This window comes from Mesocricetus auratus, unplaced genomic scaffold (assembly GCF_017639785.1).
Source record: "Mesocricetus auratus isolate SY011 unplaced genomic scaffold, BCM_Maur_2.0 Super-Scaffold_100014, whole genome shotgun sequence".
In the NCBI taxonomy this organism is placed as follows: domain Eukaryota; kingdom Metazoa; phylum Chordata; class Mammalia; order Rodentia; family Cricetidae; genus Mesocricetus; species Mesocricetus auratus.
In genome coordinates this window covers 24,441,622-24,461,454 of record NW_024429197.1, presented here as the reverse complement: position 1 = coordinate 24,461,454, position 19,833 = coordinate 24,441,622, and the positions used below count along the sequence as shown (strand labels likewise).

The following is a 19,833-nucleotide window of genomic DNA, read 5'->3' as shown; positions in this document are numbered from 1 at the left end:
TCCAGTCCAGTGCTATGCATTTTTAACCTCACAATAAGGAGAGGACAGTGGACTAGGGTCTAGTCTACACTTCCACCTAGAAATTTTCGTCTTCTTTTTCTCAATGGTGCTAGGCAAGCACTCTACCTGGGAGTTACACCCCAAGCCCCTGGCTGTACTTTGCAACTCCACTCTGAAAGCTTGGTGTCCTGATGCCAGGCTACCAGCTTGGAGGAAAGGCTTCCTGAGGAAATACCTTTCTTTAGTTCCAGCTGAGGTTCCCTGGATGCTGACGGGGACCCTGACTATCCACCCAGGGTACCAGCAGCTACTGCTCTGCCTTTCCACATCAGAGTCCTTTTCCATTCCAAACTGGGACTCCCTGGAAAGCCCTGCTGCCATTTAAACAAACAATCCTCAGAGCAGGATCTTGTTTTCTGCCACCTGAGTGGGTTCTCAAAAGCGGGGCTCCATCTCCCAGACCGGGCTCCTGGGGGAAGGTCTTTCTCCTTTCTACCTCAGAGAAAGCCTGTTAAAAGGTACGCTGCTGCCCTGTGTCCCCTGCCTGCTCTCATCTCTTAGGGCTTATTTCCTTCCTGTTTGACTATGATACCTACAGGCAGTGTCTGCCCGCTTCTCCCTGGGCCTGATATTGAGGTTTGGCAGGAACACAGGCTTACTTGGCTCCAGGGGTCTAGCTTTTGGGGTCAGAAATCTCCAGTAATTCTGGGTGACACTCCTAAGCCCTCTCATAAGACAAGAGTCCCGTAAGCCACTCACTGATGGACAGGATCCTTCAAAAGTGCTCAGAACCAGCAGAGCCCTAAAGAACGTGACTTCGCACCCCAAAATCCATCTGCTTAATAAGGCCTGTTCCCTGACACCTGTGCTTTCTTAAGTTCACTTGGGGCCGGGGCACAAAGGGCACCAAACACAGCTAGCACAGGAGGAGCTAGCACAAGCATGGGCTTGAATATCTCACCCAGGTGAGAGCCCTGCTGGCCTCCTGCCACACCCTCCTCACCTGGTATCTGTCTGAGTGGTGCAGGTCGTCGGTGGCAGAAGAGTGTGGAGATGCCGTTGGGGACTCTCCTTCTCTCTTGATGGAAGCAGACAACAGGAGGGACTGGAAGAAGAAACGGACACATGGCCCCAGGCCAAGTGAGACTGACATTCATAGCCCAGGAGCTCCCAGTGTTAGCAGTGAGACCGAGGGAGGACGCATGGATAGAGGACTGTGAAAATCTGAGGTGACATGGCCAAGCACGGAAGTCTAGTTGTGTGAGAGGATGGGTGGTTTTAGGTCTACATATAGACCCTTCCTTGTAGATTTTGTTTGAGACACTGTCTCACTCTTAGTGCAGGATAGCCTGGAACTCCCAGTGAGCCTCCTATCAGGGCCTCCCACATGCTGAGGTTACAGGCACTAGCTAGAACCTTATTCCTGTTAAGCTCTACCTTAGTGGGGAAACATCACTGACCTACTCTTAGTAGACCTAACTAGACGTGCTTTGTTCTTCCTTTCAGAACAGAGATTCTGGGACCCAAGTGAAGGGTTGGGGGTAAAGCCACATACCTGCCACCTTGCCTGCCCCTAATACAGGCTGATGGCAGCCCCACTATGGAGACAGTAAATTAAATAGTATGTATGAGTTTCCAGCATGTAGCTAGGGATGTACGCTGGGTCCATTTAGCCCTGCGCTGTGGTGATGACCCCAGCAAAAACCCCAGCAAAACTAATCCCCCTCCATCAATCCCGGATGGCCTCTTCTACATACGCCTGCAGTTTAGATTAATAAACTGTCTGCTTTAAATTGTGTGCAAGCACCACAATTCTAAATACCACATGGCATGTTCAGCCCAAGAGCCAGCTCTTACCGAGGCCTGTTCAGCTGCAGGGGGGGGGGCGGGTAGTGCTCAGAGGCCTGAAAACAATCCACACCCCCTCCCTTCTTCAGCTTGCGCAGCTCTGAGCAGGAGGCACACAATTCCCTACAAGTCCTCCCCAGCCTCGAAAACCATGCCAAATCACCAGTGACAGCCCAAAGAAAGCAATTTGGGGAAGATGGAGCGGCCATTTATCCTTCATCTCTGACTGCACCTTAGGATGTGAGCCGCATGCAGTGGCCACCGTGTGCATCCTTGGCCAAGGGGCTACAAGTGAGGGGGTCTGGTCCCAGCTGCTGATGTGCCAGGCTGTCCTGATGTGTTCATGGCCCAGGGGTTGCAGAGGGCCTGGGATGTGACTTGCCTATAAGCCTGATGGGAGGCCTGGTGGGTGACAGCCCCAGCCAGAAAGATGTCAGGCAATGTTCCTCTCTGATCCCAAGGAGAATATTGAGAGAGAGAACAGTGTGTCATAGTGTGTGGCCCCCCAACAGTAACAAAGCTCTCTTCTGTCTATCTCTGTCTCTCTCTCTAGGTTAGAAGCCCTGAGAGGCCTCGGCATTACACCTGGGGCAAACAGAATAAAAAAAGGTCACTGGTGCTTTTTAAACATGGACCAAAAAGCAGTAAAATGTGTTTTGAAAAAAAAATCCTGGCATTAAATCATGACTTTTTGCCTGGCTCTTCGCCTCATTAAAAGTGGCCTTTTGGAAGGTAAAATTATCATTGTAAGCGATAAGATCTTTAAGAAAATAATTCACGGCTTCTTCACCCTTTAATATGATAGCCGCCACCGGCTAATTTTTTTCTTAATGGCAACGAGGCCATCAATCTTGTCTAAGGGCCCCTCGCCCTCTCCTCCTTCTCCTCCCTCCCTTCCTCCCTGCCTGTCCTCTCAGATACTCACTTCAACCTTCCGCTTTCTACCTCTTTCTCCTATAACTTGCTTCCCCAAAGCTGAGGGGTCAAGACCAAGGAGAAGCCAGCCACTGATCAGCTTTGGGGAGTTTATCTGGGAACAGGTGCTCGCGCAATGGTCCCTTTATTCTGCATCTAGTGATCAGTATGCCAGCGTCTGGTTGCAGGGATGTGTCTGTGCTTAAGACTTCCTGGATATACATTCTGATCTATGGGTCACGTATGGGAGAGGTAAGTATGGATGAGGAGTGTGTCTGCCAGGGCCAGTCCTGAGAACACAAGCCCTTCTGGTTTCCAGTGTCTAGGCCCCGTCACTCACACTCAGGTAGTGGCTGAAGTAGAAGCTTGGCCATGACCTTCAGTTATGTCACCATTAAACACGGAAGTCTCGGCCAAGCAAGGAGTGTGTGGCTTCTTGCTTCCTCCCGTCCACAGCTGCCTGGTTCCCCTATCCCTTTCTATCCCAGGCCTTGGCCCAGGGTCTGCACCAATCCCGGGCTACACTGGACTCTCTGTTCCTCTTTTTGCTGTTGGCTGTGGCTTAGCAAGTTTGGAATGAGGGTGAATAGTCAGTCTATCTCCTCTCCTTCTAAAGGCCCAAGGGGTGGTTGGCCAAGTCATGGAGGTGATACTTGTCACTGGCTCCTTTTCCCAAAGTTGCCCTCTCAGAGGTCACTGGTGACTTTAGGCCTTTCAGATATATGGACCACTTCATGCTGGAGTCCTGACCACCCAGGCACTTTGAAACTGTTTATCTTTAGGGAAGTGGGAGACATGCTCTCCTGTGACCCTCCTAATGCCCTCACTTTTTCTTGGTATTTGTCCTTACCTTCCCCACACTCCCACTCACTGAATAAGTCTGTTCCTGAGGTTCAGCACCTACTTCTCAATCCCCATGACACACACAGGTGAACAGTGGGAGAGCTTGGAGAAAGAGGGCAGCCTTCCACAGAGGAATGAGGCCATGTATTCAGTGAGTACCTCTTCCTCTCCAGGTCTCCATCCCCTCAATCATCATCTTTGGGAGACAGTACCATCTGCTCCTTATGGGCACTCATGTCAGTAGGCCAAGAGGAGATATCTGCTCTTTATTCTTCTCCACCTCATGCACCCAAGTTTCTTCCACAGTGTCTTTTCAGAAGGACCAACTCTTTCCTCAGATGGACCCAGAATTTTTCTGTTTCTTTATAATGTGTGCATGTATACACACGCGCACGTGTACACACACACACACACACACACACACACACACACACACACACACTGGTTACAGTTTCCTTGGAGTCTCCCCAGCTTGGGTGTCTGCCCACACCCCAGCCCATTTTGACTCTCTCTCTCTACACAGATGGATTCTGCAAACCCAGCCACACCCTAACACACCAAGCAACCCTAGGCATCAGGTTGACATTCCAATGGAGCTAGTTTGGAATCCATGGGGAATGCCTTTCTTTCAGTAGGAGACGCATCTTGGAAGGCCTAGGTTGGAATGAGCAGGAGGGAAAACATAACTGATCACCTACCTTGGGGGTGCCTGGAGCCATGGCATCCTTCAGAAGGGAATTTTTGCTGCCAAGAAAGAAGAGAACATGGTGACCATTCCACTGGGTATCCAGGTCATGTGAACAAGGGTAGATTAACAAAATAATCCCAAGAGAAGGCATTGCAAGCATGGCATAGTCCAGACAGCTAAGCCTAGCTCCGCCCAGTACACTCAACCCAGTGGCGTAGGACCTAGTTCTGCTTCTTCCAGGTGCCAAGAACCATGCTGGCCCCTGGGAGGGGACACAGCCACCAGGCAGAGTACTGGAGGACAGGGGTTTTATCTAGAATCAGCCCTGAAGATTGTATTTGTCCTGGAGGCTCCCTTCTCACCACTCCCCGTTGTTAGCCTGCTCTTAGTTCCCATGGGATTGGGGTGATGGGGCCGACATGACTCTTGTCAATTTTTCCTCCAACACGCTGCAAACTGTGTTAGGCTAGAAATGATCTCCCCCTGATTCAATTTGTCAGCCCCAGGCCCTCCGGCATCGGGCAGCAGGCAGGAGGGAGCTGGGCCCTGAAATATGGTGGGCAGTTCAGAGCGGGCGGGGGCTGGGTGGGAGGTGATGGATGGGTTGTGGGGGAGGCAAGGACTGTGTTTAATAACAAAATTGGTATGCAAGGCCACATCCCACGCTAAGCATGAGTGATCCAGAGCCACAGAGTATTACAAATCCCGCTAAACAGATGCTGACAATGGAACAAGACGTATCAAATCAGATCCACTTCAGAAACATTAATATCCCTGTTCCTGTCCCTTCCTGCCTGCTGCCCCCACTATACTGCTGCATTGTGCTCACACACTGGCGTGCATGCATGCACAGGCACACACACACAAATACATACAGGGGATTACTGACACATGCACAGAGACAGACATGGTCCGTTTTTATAGGCTGTCCGCACAGACACACATACAAAGCACAAATGTAGAGCACATCCTCAGACACAGCCAGAAAGCATGAAGGGACACAGATACATTGAAAGCAGACTACAGGGGTGTGTGTGGACTCAGTGAGTGTGTACATTAAGGAGCACCTACAGATGTATTCGGGCACCCATTAAACCAAACAGAGAAATGCATAATGTATAAGCAAAAGAATAAGCAGAGCCGGGCGGTGGTGGCGCACGCCTTTAATCCCAGCACTCGGGAGGCAGAGGCAGGTGGATGTCTGTGAGTTCGAGGCCGGGCTGGACCGAAAGCCTCTAAAATAATACAGAGAAACCCTGTCTCATAAAAACCAAAAAAAAAAAAAAAAGAATAAGCAGAAATGGCAAAAGTAGTGACTTTCAGTGGAATGAGGGATGTGTGCCCACCCAGGGGACACCTGCAATGTCTGAACATATATATATATTCTACCATATGCTAGACAAATGCTCCACCACTGCACTATGTTCTAAGTCCCTGGAGATAGTTTTGATTGATTTCTGACTGTTTAAACTTGGGTGTGGAAAGGGGTTTGCTACTGGCATCTAGTGGGTAGATGGTGTTTAACAATCTATACTATTCCAGACAGCCCCTCACAAAGAATTATCGGACCCAAAATGTCAATAGTGCTCAGGTTGAGAAGCCCTGGTCTCAAGGCAGATACACAGAATATCATTCTACCAACAGGCACATAGATTCAGGCAGTCACACCCGGAGACTCAGACATGCATACAGATGCACAAGGCCATAGGGTCACTCCCAGAGACATGGTCATAAAGACAAATTCACAACAGCCATGCAGACTGGATAAAGAGCTGCTCATATACAGAAGTCCACATAAACACTTGCAGAGATGGAGACACCTAAAAAGCGCTGACACACTTAGGCACATACATATCTACAGATACAGACACTTAGGGGAACACACACACACACACACACACACACACACACACACACACACACACACACACACACACACACCAGCGCAGAGGCCATCAGTCTCCACAGCAGTAGAAGACCATATCTGAGTATCAGATTAGAGCTACCAGTGTGTTCACACAGCAGGAAAAACACAGCATAGGAAGGACTGCCGGTACAGGTTCCAGTCAGTTACAGGTTGCTCCTTGTCGGTCTTTGTCTGGCCAGAGTGGGCATACAGAGGAGAAGCTGGGATGCCCTTGAGGAGTGACCAGTTTGTTAGTTCACAACTTTTATCATTTCTTAACTTCTTCACTCATCCAGCGAACAAATAACAACACCACTATTCTGTCTACAAAGAGAGCTATCTGCTATCCACACTGTTGTCATTCTTGATCCTAGACTGGGATAGGGCTATTATCTATGTGACTGTATTAGGTGAGGTCAGAAAATGAAGGAATAAAAAATGACTGTGGATCCACCGTATGTGACAGAGACAGGCCTTGTGTGTGTAATTTCACTGAATTTCTACCAAAACTTTACAAAGTTGGCACCTCTGTGTCATTCAGTCCATGGAGGGCTTGGAACTTGAGCTTTTAATGCTGCCTCTCTGAAGTTACATGGGCCTTAGGCTTTAGTACAAAACACCAAATTTCTTTTCATCTCAGCTTGCTGTGCAACTTTGGGCAGGGTCTTGCTGATCCTGTGCTCATTTACTTTGCTGGTAAGTAGAATTGGGTCATTCGGGGTATCAACCTGTTCTCTGGCAAGCCCGTCTTTCCATTTTTCTGGCCACAGACTCCTCCCCTTGCTCTGAGCAAGAGTGCCCACGCCCCCTTCCCTTCTATCAATCCCTTCAACTCCAAATGTTCCTGGCTTCAGGAGAGTCTGGTGAGTGGCTTGACTTGGAGGAGAGGTCCAAGTCCTGAGCTGTAAGCAGCCTGGCTCCTGCCCAGCCCATCAGCTCTGCCTTCTGTCCCTCCTGTTTCCTCAGCCCGCCCCCAACAATTTCCCTCCTTGCTCAGTCACTCGCTGCCTAGTGATCCATGGGTTTTAAATTATAACTGGGACCCAGGAAACGCGTTCCTAAGTACAATATTCATGGGCTGGGCTGACACTTTTAATTAAGGTGATTTACACTGAATTATCCTTGGAAATAAAGAAATGGTGCACTGCCCGGGAATAAACCATCATCACCAGCCGCCTTTGTAAGTTACACTTCGTTTTAATCTATTTGGGGAATTGTTTATCTAGTTCATTACCCAACCAAACACCGAGGCCGGCCTTAAATAAGGCTTAAGTAGGGGTGGGGGCACTGCCGTCTCTACACCCCGCCTCTCCTTCAGAGCTACCCAGTCTCCCTTTAGATTTTTTTTCAGCCCTTTTAAAGTCCTTCCCAGATGAGGCTGTCTCTCAGCCCGTAGCCCAGCTCTCTTAAGGATCTCTGTGCTCAGGTCCTACCAGCCAAACCTCAGTTTCAGCTCTGTGACTGGTCCATGCTCAAGGCTGTTTCTTCTTAATGGGTGGGAACTGCTGTCTAGGGCCCACAGAGGGTCTCAGATCCAGTCCTTTCATCTGCCCTGCAATCTTCAGCCCCATCCACGTCCTTGTCTGTCTGTACGTCATATCTAGTCCCTAGCCCAACACCATCCCAGAAGCATCAGCTTACCCAGAGCCCTACCTGTTGCTTCCTCTCTCTGATTGTGAACATTACCTTTACTACACTCCCAACCATTCAAGTCAGAGTGTCTTCTCCTAGTAAATACCCTAGCTAAGTCCCTCGGCTTGTCCTTCCTCCATCCTCTTAATGCCCCCTTCTGTATGCCCCACTTCCAGCTATTGTCCTAAGGCAGCCTCATCAATTTGCCCCCCCCCGTTTCTGCGCCAGCCTACTCTCCACCTGGGACACGATGTCCCATTAACACGTGGGACATCCTCCTGCATGGAAGGTCCTCCCGACTCTGTCCTTACCCAATATTGCTCTCTCTGTTCTAAGTAGCCAAGCCCTTGCATGTAAGGGGGCCCTTGTGAAGGTTCTAGAAGGGGAAGGACAGAATCAGGTGAGGTGAAGGGGGAGTGTAGCCTAGTGTCAACCAGGTGGGAACTTGGTTGCTCATGGCACCTGGGAATGTTCATCTCTGGGAAGGCGGCTCTTTCAGGATGTGTGGGAATAAGGTGTGTGTGTGTGTGCATACATGTGTGTCAAGCTAGTGTCTGTGAAAACCAGCCTCCTTGGTTTAGGAGCTGGAAGGCCCTTGCTTCTTTTGTGAGCCGCCAGGAGTGTAGACTAGCACAGGACCTATTCTAAGTTGTTGCCCAGTTGAAGGCAGAAGACAGAAGAGGTCCACCTGGAAAGTTCCAGAAACAGAACCACCTGAGAGGTCAGCTGGCAGCAGCACCCCCAAGCTCAGGTGGGCTAGGCTGAGGAAGGAACAGAGAGGGCAAAGGAGGGCAAGGTAGGGTAACAGGACAAAGGGGGGGGGGCAGGTTGAGAGAACAGGGAGGAGCCAGCTGAGGAAACCAAGGGAGAGGGATCAAAAGAAGACAGGAACAAGGCCAGGAGGAAGCCAGAGGGTTGGAGAGCTGGCCACAGGTGGTGAATGGGGTTGGCCCACACTTCGGGCTTCTGCCTCCTGTGGGACTCGGTTTCCCCATGCATAAACCGGTCCGTGGGAAGAAGGAAGGTGGATGGGATGGCTCTCAGGAGCCCAGGTGCTCTGTCTTTCCCCATCTTCCTTTGCCCCTCCTCGGGCTCGCCCCAGAACCAGCAGGAGGCGGGGCAAGGGCAGCAAGGCTGGGGACCCTCCTCCCGCACTGCCCGTCAGCCCGGAGGGAGCTGACACGCTCCTTGGGAATTTATCACGCACCCAATTACAATGTTAATTGGCAAGTTCCTGAAATCAATTAATTCGCAAATTTTTTCCAATTAAAACTCCAGATAAATCACAAGGGCGGCGGCGGGCTGGTCCAGCCCGCAGTCCGGTGGGCGCAGCGGCCGCGGGGAGGGGGCGCGCGTGGGGAGGGGGCCGCGGGTGCGGCTGCCCTTGAACGCCTTTGCCGGCCGGTCCGACTGTCAGCGCGCCGGGCGCGGCGGGGCCGAGACAGATAAAACCATCGACCCGTCGCCGCCAGCGCTTCGGCTTTATCGATCCGACGGGAATTTCACTTGCTGTGCAGATCCCGCTGTCCGGCTGTCAGACACCCGGTGGGGAGGAGGGCGTGCCAGGGGCGCAGGGCGTGCACGTGCCGAGGGCGGCGTGGGCATTAGGGGGTGCAGGGACGTGAGCCGACAGCCGCGAGGTGTGGGTGCTCCGAGAAACGTGGTTGATGAGGGATTTATGCGGGGTCACGAGCGGGAATAGAGCGAGGAGGGAGTGGGAGATGCCCTGGGTGTTGCGGGCTTGCGGGGCACTTGCTGAGGAGACAGTAAGAGCTGCCCAAATGGACTCTGCGGGGTCTTCTCTTTTCTGTTTCTGGTTGAGGACCCCTTCATTGGAAGCACATTACCCAGAACTCCTGGGACAGCCTGCAGGAAGTCTCACTTTCCGCCCCTGGCAGGTCAATCCCAGGTGTGTGAGTGATGGGAAAGGGGAGGCGAAGAGCAGGGCGCTCAAAACAAATCTTTACTGCTAAGCGGACAATCTTAGAGAAGTCGCTTAACGTGTGTGTCTCAGTTTCCTCCTCTGTAAAATGAGAGTCGTATCCATAGTCACACACCACAATTAGTAACAGGTTGGCTACACATTGAAAGTGGTCCCATGAGGTTACATTACCTAGTGACAGTGTAATTTGTGTAAGTACAATCTATGATGCTTCCATGACCAAAAAAAAAAAGTCTCAGGATGCATTTCTCTGAACATAAACCCATCATTAAGCAATGCGTGACTGTATCACCTACCTCAGAGTGAAGAATAAATAAAGTGCTTGCCAGATAGTGAATATTCCACGAGGTTCATTATTATTACCATAGCATAGCTTCAGAGGGGTTTTTAAAGTGTGCCCACAGACTCTTTTGATACTTTTGTCTTTAAGAATGAGAGCTTTTAGAGCACAATGCTTCTCCCTGGAGTATGGGGCTGGGCTGGGCTGTTAAAGGCACAGCTTATGGGCTGGGCTTGGTGATTCATTTCCTTCCTTCCTTCCTTCTTCCTTCCTTCCTTCCCTCCATCCCTCCATCCCTCCCTTGTTCCTCTCTCCACATTCCTTCCTGCCTCTTTCCCTCTTGGCCTTTCTTTCTAGAGATACAGTAGTCACACTATGTAGCTCAGGGTGGCCTCAAATTCCAGGCACTGCTCCTGCCAGGGTCCCTGGAATTTCTGCTTGACCTGGAGATGGAATAGTCTAGCGGGGGGTGTGCTAGCGTGTAGGTAGACTTTTGGGGAAGGCACTGTGGCTTCCCTTAATCTCTTTCTTGGATCACATGCTGTGGGCAGTCAGCTGCCTTGTTGGAGGTTGACATTTCCTGCTTACAGCCCACAGAAGTGAGCCATCTTGGAAACACCCTGCAATCCTAGTCAGACCTTCAGGTGACTGTAACCTTGAGTGATTTTCACTTTAGCCTCAGGAGAGCCAGAGCTTAGTGGTCGTAGCTATCCATGATCATATAACTATGCTGTTCTGGAGCTGATGACTCACAGAAACTGAGACTTTTTTTTTTTGAGACGGGGTTTCTCTGTAGATTTGGAGCTAGTCCTGAAACTCACTCTGTAGGCTGGCCTGGAAATCACAGAGATCTGCCTGCCTCTGCCTCCTGAGTGCTGGGATTAAAGGCATGTGTCACCACCACCTGGTTAATTTTTTTTCATTGTGTGTGTGTGTGTGTGTGTGTGTGTGTGTGTGTGTGTGTGTGTGTGTATAGGTTAGAGGGCAACTTTTGGAGTTAGTTTATCACCTCCTACCTTCCCTAGGTACTGGGAAGGGGGTGGAGCTTGTGTGCCAAAAGCCTTTACCTGCTGAGTCTTCTCACTGGTCCTAATAAAAGTCTTAAACCATTAAGTTTCGGGGCAATCTGTAACAGCCAATAGGTGACTAGTACTTTTCCTTCAAAATCCATGCTGCTAGCTGCTAGGTCTCACATGAGCCTCTGGGGAGAAGCCAGGACCTGTGTGGCTCTTCTCGGTTTTCTGCTGTCTTTTCTTCTTGCTTTATATGGGGGGGGCAGGGTTGAGGAAAGTGAATCCTCAGATTCCATACTCACAATAAGGGAAGCTACCTCTAACCCTGAGACCTAGCAGCTCGCAGAGTGGAATATTACCCCCCCCCCACCCCGCAGACTCCCTGTAGGTGGCTTACCTGGCAGGCAGTTGGGCCAGCTGCTCCAGTTCCTGCTCCATATGTTCCTGCAACTCGCTGGGCCTCAGCAGGACTTGGCAGATGGGGCAGATCGGGGCTTGGCTGTCAAACAACGCTACTGCTTTCTTCTTACCTGGCCAGGGAAGGAGAACAGACACTTAGAGCAGAGCTAGTCTCTAGAAGGAAGACCAGACTTCCAGGGCTTCAGCCCAAGTCTACAGCTGCCTTCTAGAGATTCTGGACCTAGAGGAGAGGAGAGATGTATACTGGTAGCTTCAGAGGCCATGGCCATGACTTATACCTTCTCAGTTGACTGCCCCTCTTGGAAATCTATTGGGATACAATCAATGCTCTGTGCAAACAAACCTTGATCACTCCATTTCACACGGGTTTAATCATACCATCACCCAGAATGTTGAATGCTCCTTGTTTCTCTCCTTGTCTCATTGCTTTCATATTCCCAGGTTTAGAGAAGAAAGAAAAGAGAAAGGAGGCTTCATTCCTGTAGTCATTAAGCAAACATTCCTTCATTTTTTCTTTTTGGTTTTACAAGACAGGGTTTCTCAGTGTAACAGCCTTGGCTGCCCTGTAACTCACTCTGTAGACCAGGCTGGCCTCAAACTCACAGGGATCAGCCTGCCTCTGCCTCCCGAGTGCTGGAAGTAAAGGTGTGCGCCATCATGTCCAGTCCTTCTGGTTTTTTGTTTTTTTGTTTGTTTCTCTGACCCAGAACCAGTGCAAGGCAGTGTTGGGGGGAGGGGCAGGATGGGGGTGGAGGAAGTAGGGGGTCATCCCCAGCATGGAATCCATTTTCTCTCCTCCACTTTTCCCCAAGGTTCTGTCTTCAGCTTCTGCCCTCTTCACTCTGTGTGTTGGATGAACTTGTTCGTCCTCTGGGTCTAACTCCAGCCTCCTATTGACTGCATTCTGTGCCTCTACCTGGCTTGCCTCTGTGCAGCTATTATCCAAATGTCTAATGAACATCAACACCTGAATGTCTCCTAAGAATTTAAAACTCAACTCAAATTTGAGGTCTTTGGCCACTCTTTACAAACCTGTTACTTCTGCCGGGCAGTGGTGGCTCACGCCTTTAAACCCAGCACTTGGGAGGCAGAGGCAGGTAGATCTTTGAGTTCATGGCCACTCTGGTCTACAGAGTTCAAGGACAGTCAGGGATATACAGAGAAACTGTCTCAAATAAAATAAAAAATATTTGTGTGTTTCTATTTATGTATGAGTGTATGTGTGTACTTATGTATGAGAGTATGAGTGTATGTGTATCTATGTATGAGTATGTGTATTTATGTATGAGTGTGTGTATGTGTAGCTATGTATGAGTGTGTGTATGGATTTATGTATGAGTGTGTATGTGTGTATATGCGTGCATTTATGTATGAGTGTGTATGTGTGTATATGCGTGTATTTATGTATGTGTATATGCATGTGTTTATGTATGAGTGTGTGTATGCGTGTATTTATGTATGTGTATATGCGTGTTTATGTATGAGTGTGTCTATGCGTGTATTTATGTATGTGTGTATGTGTGTATATGTGTGTATTTATGTATGAGTGTGTGTATGTATTTATGTATGAATGTGTTTGTGTGTACCAGAGTGTACATGTGGAGGTTGAAGGACAACTTTGGGAATTCTACTTTTTGAGGCAGGGTCTTTACCTTTTTAGATTTTATTTTATAAAGATTATCAGACATTTGAGTGCTTTCACATGTATGTATGTGCACTACATGAGTGTCTAGTGCCCACCAAGGTCAAAAAGTGTTGGATCCTCTGGAATAAATTAAATAAATAAAATGCTTTGGTGTTTTGCCATGAACGTCGGGCTCCCTGGAACTGCAGTTACAGACAATTGTGAGCTGCCATATGGGTGCTAGGAATTGAATCTGGGTCCTCTGGAAGAGCAGTCAGTGTTTTTAATCACTGAACCATCTCTCCAGCCCCTAGAGATGATTTTTAAGCTGCAGTGTGGGTGTTGGGAATTGAACCTGGGTCCTTTGCAAGATCAACAAGTGTTCTTAACCTCTGAGTCATATCTCCAGCCCCAAGGGTCTCTCCTGTTTCTACTGTGCTGTGTATTCCAGGCTCTCTGGTTCCCAAGATTCCATGGAATTCTTTTGTCTCTCCCATCTTGCTGAAGGCATGCTGGGATTGCAGATGTGAGCCACTGCATTTTTACATGTGTTCCAGGGGCTGAACTCAGGTCATCAGGCTTGTCCATTTACCTGATGAGAAATTTCCCTGACCCTTCTTCATACTCTTGAAATTGACATTCTCTCCACTGAGCTCTCACTACTTATTTTCTCGAGCTTTTATTCATTTTTATTTTGTGTGTATCAGTGTTAACCTTGATGTATGTAGCACCATGTGTGTGCAGTTTCCTCAGAAGCCAGAAGAGGGCATCAGATACCCTGTGACTGGAATTACAGATGGTTGTGGTACTTCTTTGTGGGTGCTCGGAATTGAACTTGTCCTTGCTGAGCCATCTAACCAGTCCCAGTAGGTCTCATTACTTCTGCTGGATAACCTCACAGGTCTCTTGTCAATCTCACTGATTTTGAGTTCTCTCTTTCTAGAATGTCCTTCAAGCTGAGTGTGAAGGTTCATGCCTATAATCCCTTAACCTCTCAAGGCAGTGAGGTTAAGGCCAACCTGCACTACATAGTGAGTTATAGGAAACTCTGTCTCAAAAAAAAAAACCAGCCATGCCAGGTGGTAGTGGCACACACCTTTAATTCCAGCATTTAGGAGGCAGAGGCAGGTGAATCTCTGAGTTCGAGGCCAACCTTGTTTACAGAGCAAGTTCCAGGACAGCCAAAGCTACACAGAGAATACCTATCTGGAAAAAACTGAAACAAAGCAAAACAAAACAAAACAAACAATTCTCTAACACATGTGCTCATGTCTGGCTGGCTGGGAGCTGGAACTCTATCTCCTGTCTGGCACTTATAGTGACCAGAACAAACCATTCTAGGCAGGATCCTCTGGCTTGCTTTAGAGTCCCTTCTTTTCGCCAGGGCTTCCCAGTTTGCTTACAGGTGTGGTGTTGAGAAACCATTCAGAAATAGTGCTAGCTTTGACTGGTAAGGGAGGCCACGACTGCAGGAAAACAATAGTGTGTAGTACTAGAGCCAGAGCCAGAGCTTGTATACACTAGGCAAGTGCTCTTCCAATAAACCACACCCCAGTCCCTGATGCAGAGACTTCCTTAGCTTGAGTCTCTATGTTCTACCTTGCTCTTCCCTCTGGTACCTGGATAAGGTCACAGTCACTTTCAGATGGATAAAGACTAGGGTACACAGGTGAGTAGGGTTGCCAAATTAAATAGGGAAGGCCCAGAGAAACTTTATTCTAGATATACAATGAGTTATTGGTAAAAGTGTAATTATGTCTCAAATATCGCAAGGGACACATTGATACTAGATATCACTGATTTTTTTCCCCAAAATTAAGTTTACCTGGATGTCTTACATTTTTATTTGCTAAATCTAGCAACACTACGCCTGAGGGACACCCCACCCACCCACCCTGGGTCAGGCTGAGCATGAGAAAGTACCTACTTCCCTTTGACACAGACTAAGGAGGATTACAGCTTTCTGGATATCTGAATTGAGTCATCTTCAGGCTCTAAGGACAGAGCAATTCAGTGTGTGTGTGTGTGTGTGTGTGTGTGTGTGTGTGTGTGTGTGTTTTCTGGGGAGTGGGAAACAAAAAGCCTTAACTAAAGCCATATATGTGAAACATCATAGCCTTCACTGAGCAGGGCTATATCAGCTGTGAAAGCTACCAGTGTGTTGAGATTGGGTAGGAGGGGCTCCAGGCTGTGTGGTTAGGTCTTTAAGGGCAGGAAGTAGTTCCACCATTTGTAAACCCACTGTGCGCCTTGGTAGCTGTTCCTCCAGTGACGTGATGTGCTGGAAGGCAGTGTTGAGTAAAAGCAGCAGATATAACCCTGCTCTGGTCTCAGTTCTGCTCTTGGGCAACCTCAGAGGTGGGTGAGGCCCTAGGAATTCTCCAGTCTACTATCTTCTACAGATGGGGAAACTGAAGCTCAGAATTGAATAGGGACTTTGAGCTTGGATTTTGGTCTCAAGGCTTCATTTATTTATTCAACATTTATAAACTGACTATTAGATTTCAGTATTATTCTAAGGAAAACTGGAACTCAGAGATAAGTAAAACACAGTCTTGATTTTTAAGAGCTCACAAGTTAGTGGTAAAGCCAGTAGAGAAAGCTAGGTAGTGTGGATAAGAGCTAGTAGGAGGGCAGGAGCAATGAGGACGCTTTAAGAGGGCTGGAGGGCCGGGCGGTGGTGGCGCACGCCTTTAATCCCAGCACTTGGGAAGCAGAGGCAGGCGGATCTCTGTGAGTTTGAGGCCAGCCTAGTCTACAGAGCTAGGTCCAAGACAGCTAGTGCTTTTACACCAAGAAACCCTGTCTTGGAAAACCAAAACCCAAAAAACAGAAAAAAAAAAACAAAAAACCAAAACCCAGGGCTGGAGGATGCACAGGAAAGGGGATGGGTGTCCAGTGGGAAGTACAAGATGGAGTAAGGTAACCAGGTTGTTCAACAGATCACTGGCAGAACAGGCCCGAGAGGGAGGATCTAGGACATGTGGTGTAGACATGTCCTGGGTGCTAGGATACCAGATTCGCTTCTTGAGTTTTCTAGGGTCTAGATCCTGCTCTGCATCTGGGGCTCAGTGTTCTCACACGCTTGCCTTGCTGACGCGTGCTTTTCTCAGCCTGGCCTTAGTTTCCTTGCTGGGGGCGTCGGACCCTTTTCTGGGCTCCCAGCTTTGGGACAAGCCTAGCAGGACCGAGCTGGGGTTAACACCTCTGGGGTGAACCTGCAGCATGTGCCCTCGATCTCACCTTCATTTCTCAGAGGTCGGAGTGGCAGGTGTCAGCACGGCCATGCACCGCCTCCTTGCTTCCCCTCCCCCGCTGTGTTCCCTATAATTTTATATTGAGACCTGTGGTCATGACGTGGATTTTACTGCACTAACGACATGGCCTGCCCAGGTTTAATGACAAAATCCATACTCTGGCCCTGGGCCTGCTCCTCGTTTGCATAATTCCCAGAATACAGCTCCCTGAAGCTTTTGACCTGGGCCATTACAGTGGCCATAAAATGGGCCATAAAACCACTGGGGATGGGCAAGAGGAGGGGCCTATGGTCTTGCTGGGGTGGGAATGAAGTCTTCATCACCCTCCACCCCCACCTGTCCTAGGCTCAAATGGAGTCATCCTCTGGCTCTTCCTTCCCAAGGTTCCTATAATCTGGGAGTCCATTCAGGCTAGTGAGAGGTGAGGAACCCCTTCAGAGCCTGTTCTTCTGACACAAGGCTCCCTTCTCCAACACTGCAGGCAGTAGCACAGGTAGGTGGCAGGAGCCACCAGCGGCAGCCCGTCGGGGGACGCTGGCTCCTTGAATAGCCCTCACTCCAGCCCTTGACAGATCCTCCCAATAGTCAGGCAAGGCGGCCTTTCGCCACAGGTGGGTCTAGGTTTCCAGTCCTGTTTGAATCCTAGCGCTCTTTTACAAGGCCTAGCTTCCTGGGAGGTCAAGACTGCGCACAGTGGGGAGGCGCGGTGAACACCGGGGATTGGGGACAGGGACTGGGCTGAGCTGTCACTGCTAAAGATGATGAATGGGGGAGGTGAGGCGCGAGGCCCAATGTTATCGGCAGCGGATGGCGGGCGCGAACGCTCTCCGCTTCTGCTAATCCCCGGGCGCTGCCTCAGCCCTAGCACTGATAACGAGGAAATGGGACTGACAACAATTTTTAGCTGAGAGATTCTTCACCAAAATGCCAGGCGGCCGGAGGTCTGACAGCGCCTGATTGAGTGTGTGAGTGTGTGTGGGGGGGACGTCCGCCGCCCCCTCTCCTCCCATGCAAAGATGGATCGCTCATTCCGCCTCCCGTCCACATTCATTACTGCCTCTCTCCCCAACACCCCTCCACAGTAGGGGCTGCCACCTCCGCGTCTCTGCTTGCCATGGGTATCTTCCAAGCAGGGAAGCTAGAGCCTTCTGACCTCAGCCTTACACTGGGCAAAGTCAGTCGGGTCCCACTTTGGATGCTCCCTAGTTGTGTGACTGCCAGAAGGGTCCTATCCCTTGCTAAGTGGCTGGGCTAACTCCACTCCCAGACAGCAGAAAGACTGCAATGGAAGTTCCTAAGAAGGGTGTTGATTAGATTGAGAGAGGAGGTTAAACCAGGGCAGTAACTGTGGCCGGTTCCTCTAGCCTAGAGTCAAGTTAAGTGGGTGGGGGCCAGATCAGCCCTCTGCTGCCCTCCTCTGTTGGGAATTCCTGACCCAATTGCAAACAGCCAGCATTGGGGTTCCTTCTCCATCTTCCACGGGGAGGGCTGGTGAGGCCTGCAGGCTCATGGAGCTGGCACTGAGTCGTTAACCTTGTTGTCCCTTTGGTTGGCCTGTTTGGTTTTTTCCAGTTCTGTAGCTGAGGGGTTCCATTCTCCCTCTCTATTTGTCCAAGCAGCAATTTCCAACTTTCCTCTGCAGACCATGAAAGGCTTGGCTTGACAGGGAGTGGTTGGCCAGACTTCTAACATAAAGCTGAGGCAGGAGGATTGGCCAGCCTGGGCTACAGTGTGAGATCTTGTCTTAAAAAAAAGTACAGATTGCCTGCCTAGGACAGGGAACATTAGATGAGGGCAAGGGTAATTCTAATGACAGATGGCAATGAGGCAGGGTCTCTTGTAGCCCAGGCTAACTTCAAACTCATTGCAGGTGGAGGAAGACCTTGAACTTCTGATCCCACTTACCTCCATTACCTGAATGCTGGGATCACAGACAAATACTAAAGCACTCAATTTATATAGTGCTGGGGAATCAAACCTGGGGCTTTGGGCAAGCTTGACAAGCACTCAACCAACCGAGCCACACCCCAGCTGGAGACTGGGACCTTTATGTACTCAGGCCTGCCTTTCCTCTCCCCACTCCATCCCCCGAAAAGGGTGTCCATTTCCTAGTGACCGAGACACAGACTAGAACAAGCAAAATTCTAAAGAGTTTCTTCTTATTAGCTGTGTTGAACTTGGGCAAATCACTTGATCATTCTGAACTTAGTTTCTCCATGTGTGAAATGGGGCATAATATCTAACTCTTAAGACTCTTGTGAAGATGTAATGAAATCATCTGTGTACAAGTGGGAGTCATTATCTTTCTAGTAGGACACTAGCACAGGCTTGTTGTTGGTGTCTGCATCTACCTGCATCAGGCCATGACCTGTCTTCCCACTGTGACTGTGATCCATTTCCCTTCAGGAGATGGCTGGCCCTCGCCCTTCAGGCCTCTGTGGAATTTCTTCTGTTCGTCGACACTCATATACCTGTCTATTGATTTATACATCGGGCTTTGTGGGGAGAGCAATGAGTTCAGTTTGGGATGTATTTGGTTTGAGGAACTGTGAAAATGCTGAGTGGTGGTCCTGGCAGATGCTGACACACAAACAAGAGCAGAAGCTCATCACTGTAGACTCTGTGCCTAGAACAAGGTCTGGCCTAGGGTAAGCGGTCAAGAAACACTTATCACATGAAATAATGAAGGGTATCGAGATCCTCCAGGCAAAGAACACACCACAGGGAGTCCAGAAGAGAACCTCGACTTACTCTAACAAATGAAAGACATTTGAGGCATCAAGATCTTAGAAGGAATGCTGAAGAGGAAGAATGAAAACAAGAGTGTGAAATGAAGTTCTACAGAGCAGGGGGTGTCATCCATGCAGTGGAATGTGTTGAGAGGTCAAGCCACAAAGCGTCCCAACCATTCATCCTATCCAGAGCACACCATCTCCTTCATCCATCCATCCATCATGAACCCAAGGCACCTAATAACTGGTCCCCTCTGCTCCTCTGACTCACCCCTTCCTCCTTCTCTTCTCTCTAGAAACACTTTGATTGGTGCCTCTTCTGAGCACGGGACAGGAAGAGTTAATGTGCTGACAGACGGCATTTTTTACCTTCAGTCAATATGAACAAGGCCCCAAGACTATGATTCCAAACATCTGGATTTCATCAATATGTGATCTGTCATCGTATATTGGCATTCCCCAGTCCCCGCGCCAGAGCAATGCGGCTGGTTTTATTAATACGTCAAATACATTATCCGTGTAATACACTTGTCTGGCTGGGGCCTCCCGCTGGGGCGGGGCGGCGGATTTGAATGTATGATGAATCAGTTTGCATTACATGTTCGTAAGTCATCATTTGTCAGGATTAATAGGCATCCCTGGTCGAGGAGGTGGGGGTAGGGCAGGCATCGAGAGATGTGTATTTAGCTGTGGCCCATACTTATCTGCAGGTGCCCAAGGGTGCCCTGAAAAC

General features: G+C 49.4%; 1 protein-coding gene and 1 long non-coding RNA gene across 3 annotated transcripts in view; one reads left to right on the top strand and one right to left on the bottom strand.

Annotated features, from left to right (window-relative positions):
• Window positions 1-19,833, bottom strand: part of Rnf220 (ring finger protein 220) — a 224,991-nt gene that overhangs the window by 25,961 nt on the left and 179,197 nt on the right. For both annotated transcript variants that reach the window (XM_040756845.1, XM_040756846.1), the window contains exons 3-5: window positions 11,465-11,597; window positions 4,305-4,350; window positions 1,004-1,105 (exon numbers count right to left, since the gene is read on the bottom strand). In XM_040756845.1, coding sequence (XP_040612779.1) covers window positions 1,004-1,105; window positions 4,305-4,350; window positions 11,465-11,597 — 281 coding nt within the window. The remainder of the gene's footprint in view (window positions 1-1,003; window positions 1,106-4,304; window positions 4,351-11,464; window positions 11,598-19,833) is intronic.
• On the top strand, window positions 7,195-19,627 carry LOC121143977. The gene is made up of 2 exons (XR_005881301.1): window positions 7,195-7,380; window positions 19,397-19,627. It is a non-coding gene; the product is annotated as an uncharacterized LOC121143977 (long non-coding RNA).